A 3,296-nucleotide genomic window follows, 5' to 3' on the forward strand; every position below is an offset into this window, starting at 1 on the left:
GCTGTATGGGTGTAGCCAAGTGACTTCCAAAGGCACACCCGCCCCCAGGCTCCCAGTTTTGCTCAGGCACAGCGACAAGTCCTCTGGGCAGGGAGCATGCTTGGGCTCCTCCGTCCAGTCGTCCCGCATGTGCTCTGAGACTTTGCCCTTCCTGCTCTTCTTCCACAGGGCCCGTCACCACAGGATCTCAAAGGAGGAAGCTCCTTCTGAAGCTGAGCCAGAAGGACGCCCTGCAAGCGCTCTTTCAAGCGAAACCCTACCCTCGGATCGCGACCAGAGAACGGCTGCCCTGGGAGCTTTGCATTGCCCAAAGCAGAGTTCAGGTAGGCCCCCGTCTCTGCCCCTGTTCTCCCTTTCAGGCTCTCCATGCTGATCCGAGTCAGCTGAAAGCACCTGGCAGCCTTTCTCCTGAGAAGGAATTCTCTCTGTTTGCCCCTAAGTCTGGTTTCAAAATCAACGCAGAAGACAGTTAAAGCAGAGCCGATCGCCGTCTGAATATGTGCACCAAGAAGGGGAAGCGGGGCCAACGTCCACGCCCATGCCACTGACACCCTCTCCTTGACCTCAGTCTTCCTCTCCAGGTAACTTAGCTAGAGTTCTCCAAAAGCAAGTCCCCTAGAGGGGGTCCCGAAACCTCCCCATCTTGCCAGAGAGTTCTCTCTGCTGGTGGATGGCCACGGGAGGCCCAGGAAAACCAAGGGGGTTGGGGGTGGCTGGGGGTGTGGCATGGGTAAGAGGAGGAAACAGGGCTATCTGGTTGCTGCCGCCCCCATCAGTGTCCCAGATAGGGGGCACGACGCACCCAGTTGGCGAGGGCGGGCAGCACTGGGTCTCCCTTTGCACACCCTCCCCAGCCCCCATTGGGAAATTTAGGCTCCCGTTGCCCAACCAACCTTGGCCGAGGGGCATGCTTCAGGGCACTCGGCGGCAAGACCGGAGGAGGAAAGAGACACACAGGGACACGCACGTGTGTGGAGTGTGTGCACGCGCGTAGGCATCCATGATGGATGCCGGCACCTGATCCACCTGTGGCTGTATTCCTTAGAGCCCTGCCCTGGCTGCAGAGCCACCTGTGGTGATTCAGGTGTGCGGAACTCTCCCTCCCCTGCACACTGTCTAGGGTGTCTGTGCTGTGACCTTTCCATCGGCCATAACGTCCTCTCCTCTCGGTGTGTTCTTTCTTTGGTAGGAGACTCGGCCAGAGAGGCCCGGAGAAAGAGGGCAGTAATCTCTCTTTCTCAAACAAGGATCCATGTGCAAGCCTTCACAGGAGATCTCTTCCTGGGGATTGCCGCCAGGGAAGAACTGGCTCTTCAGATGGGAATCCCAGAACCTCGAATCCAGGTAAGTTCTCCAGCCAGCGCATGGGCCCAGGAGTCAGGAGGATTGAGCCCTGCAGAGCGTTTGGAGCTGGATACAAGTAGGCTTGGGCTGGGGATGGGGCTGGGGTTTGAGGGGAGGGGCCAAAAGTCGGTGGGCTGAGTGAAGGGTTTGGGGCCGCTTGTGGCCATGCGGGCACCCCCTCGTTTCCCAGGGCCAAGGGATTCGTTAGCAGAAAACGGCCCTGCAGGAGCTGCCCTGGGCCTGATAGACAAGAGACCGTGCGGCCAGGCTGGCTTTCGAATTGGCACTGCGGAGGGGCCAGCACTTTTATCTGGACGGTCACGACTTCTGATGTGCCTGTCTGCCTTTTTGCTCCCCTAGATATGGTTTCAAAACCGAAGAGCTCAGCACCACCAGCAGGGCCCGAGCGGGCCTGGCATGGCCAGGCCCAAGGGCCAGGCAGTGCAGCAGCCATGACTACTCCTGCTCCAGAGGACCGAAGGGCCCACCCGCTGTCCAGAGCATCTCTCCTCCCCTTCGCCCCTCCCCCGCCACAGGAGAGCATACCACCCTTGGCGGCCGAAGCTGCTCCTTTTGGGGCCCCCACATTCTGTGTGCACGGGACTGCCTCTGGGGTCTCTGTGGGCCATCCGTTGATGATCTTCATAGTCCAGCCCAGCCCAGTGGCTCTCCCGCCATGCGGGAAGCCACCACCTCTTGCCCAGGTAGCAGTTCCCTGGGCTGCATGCTCCCCTGCCATCTTGGCCCCCCGGAAGCCTGGACAAGGGGCCATCATGCCTCCTGGACAGCCGGAGGCACACATCCCGCGCTGGCCAGAGTCATCCTACAGTGAAGGCACGGCCCCTCAGCTAGAGCCACAGACCCAGCCCCGCAGCCTTCCAAGCCCGACAAGCCTCCTAGACGAGCTCATGGCCGACACGCGCATTCCGACTTTGCCAGGACCTTTCCCTAGGGCCGCTGCTGACCATGGGGTGGACCCTGCCCTCCCAGGCGCACCCAGCCTCCTAGACAAGCTCTTGGCGGCAATGAGCATCCCCGCATCGCTGGGGCCTTCCCCGGGGGCCTCTGCAGTCACAGGGCAACAACAAGCTCTCGCTGGCACACCCAGCCTCTTAGAGCACTGTGGCTTTGCCGCCTTCAGTGGCTTCCTCTCCCCAGGGGCCTAGTGCCTTCTGCCACCAGTATCCAAGCCACCCCAGGGCCTTCCCTCGGGCCCTGTGCTGATGAACGGGTACAACTCGCCCTCCCAGGCTCACCGAGACTCCACACGAGTTCCTGGCTTCCCCGGGCATCCCGGGCACACTGGGTGCTTTTCTGGGGTCCTTTTCAGTCATCACAGGGGCCCACCCAGCCTTCCCTGGATCACCCAGCTTCCTAGAGGAAAGCTTGGCTGCCACGGCCACGCGGGACACACCCTGGTCTTCTCCTGGGGCCCCTGCAGGGGACGAGGGAGTTGAGGCCATCCTAGAAGCATGCCTCAGTCAGGAGGATTACCGGGCCCTCCTTGACATGCTGCCAGGCTCCCCAGGTCCTCGGGCTTAGAGGGAGAGGAAGGAGGGCACCTTCTTCCCCTGTCCACGTTCAGGTCTCCTTGCCTGCGATGCTTGGGGGAAGGGGAGGGGGCGGTTTTATGTGTGGGAAGAGGAGAGAATACCGACAGGATGTCTACCAACAATTCTGGGGACAAACCCGAGAGCTGGATCTTTGGGAAGCTGGGCCGCACCCCCAAACAGGAACATCCTACTTGAAGCCTCAAGTAATCCCTGCATGGCAGTGACTGAGAGGGTGCCACAGAGGGAACATTCCATGGACACAAGACAGAAACCCCGTGCCCCGCACAGGTGCTTTGGGTCTGGCTCTTCTGACTTCTGGTCCCGTCCTTCCAGCAGTCCACCCAGGAGAACTCCTTCCCTATGCCAGGAGCAGCAGAGGGAGGGGAGCGGGAGAGAGGG

General features: G+C 61.0%; 1 protein-coding gene across 1 annotated transcript; it reads left to right on the forward strand.

The window, feature by feature from the left end:
• Nucleotides 1-1,193: 1,193 nt before the first annotated feature.
• Nucleotides 1,194-2,892, forward strand: LOC132657449 (uncharacterized). Its single transcript, XM_060395983.1, has 2 exons — nucleotides 1,194-1,344; nucleotides 1,705-2,892. The coding sequence occupies exon 2, from the start codon at nucleotides 1,707-1,709 to the stop codon at nucleotides 2,508-2,510; it is 804 nt and encodes a 267-aa protein (XP_060251966.1). The 5' UTR covers nucleotides 1,194-1,344; nucleotides 1,705-1,706; the 3' UTR covers nucleotides 2,511-2,892.
• Nucleotides 2,893-3,296: the final 404 nt, after the last annotated feature.

Source organism: Ovis aries, chromosome 12 (genome assembly GCF_016772045.2).
Source record: "Ovis aries strain OAR_USU_Benz2616 breed Rambouillet chromosome 12, ARS-UI_Ramb_v3.0, whole genome shotgun sequence".
NCBI classification, from domain to species: Eukaryota; Metazoa; Chordata; class Mammalia; order Artiodactyla; family Bovidae; genus Ovis; species Ovis aries.

What these genes read in the sequence shown, in the direction of transcription:
- LOC132657449 (XM_060395983.1), top strand. Translation starts at nt 1,707, where the DNA reads ATGGTTTCAAAACCGAAGAGCTCAGCACCACCAGCAGGGCCCGAGCGG.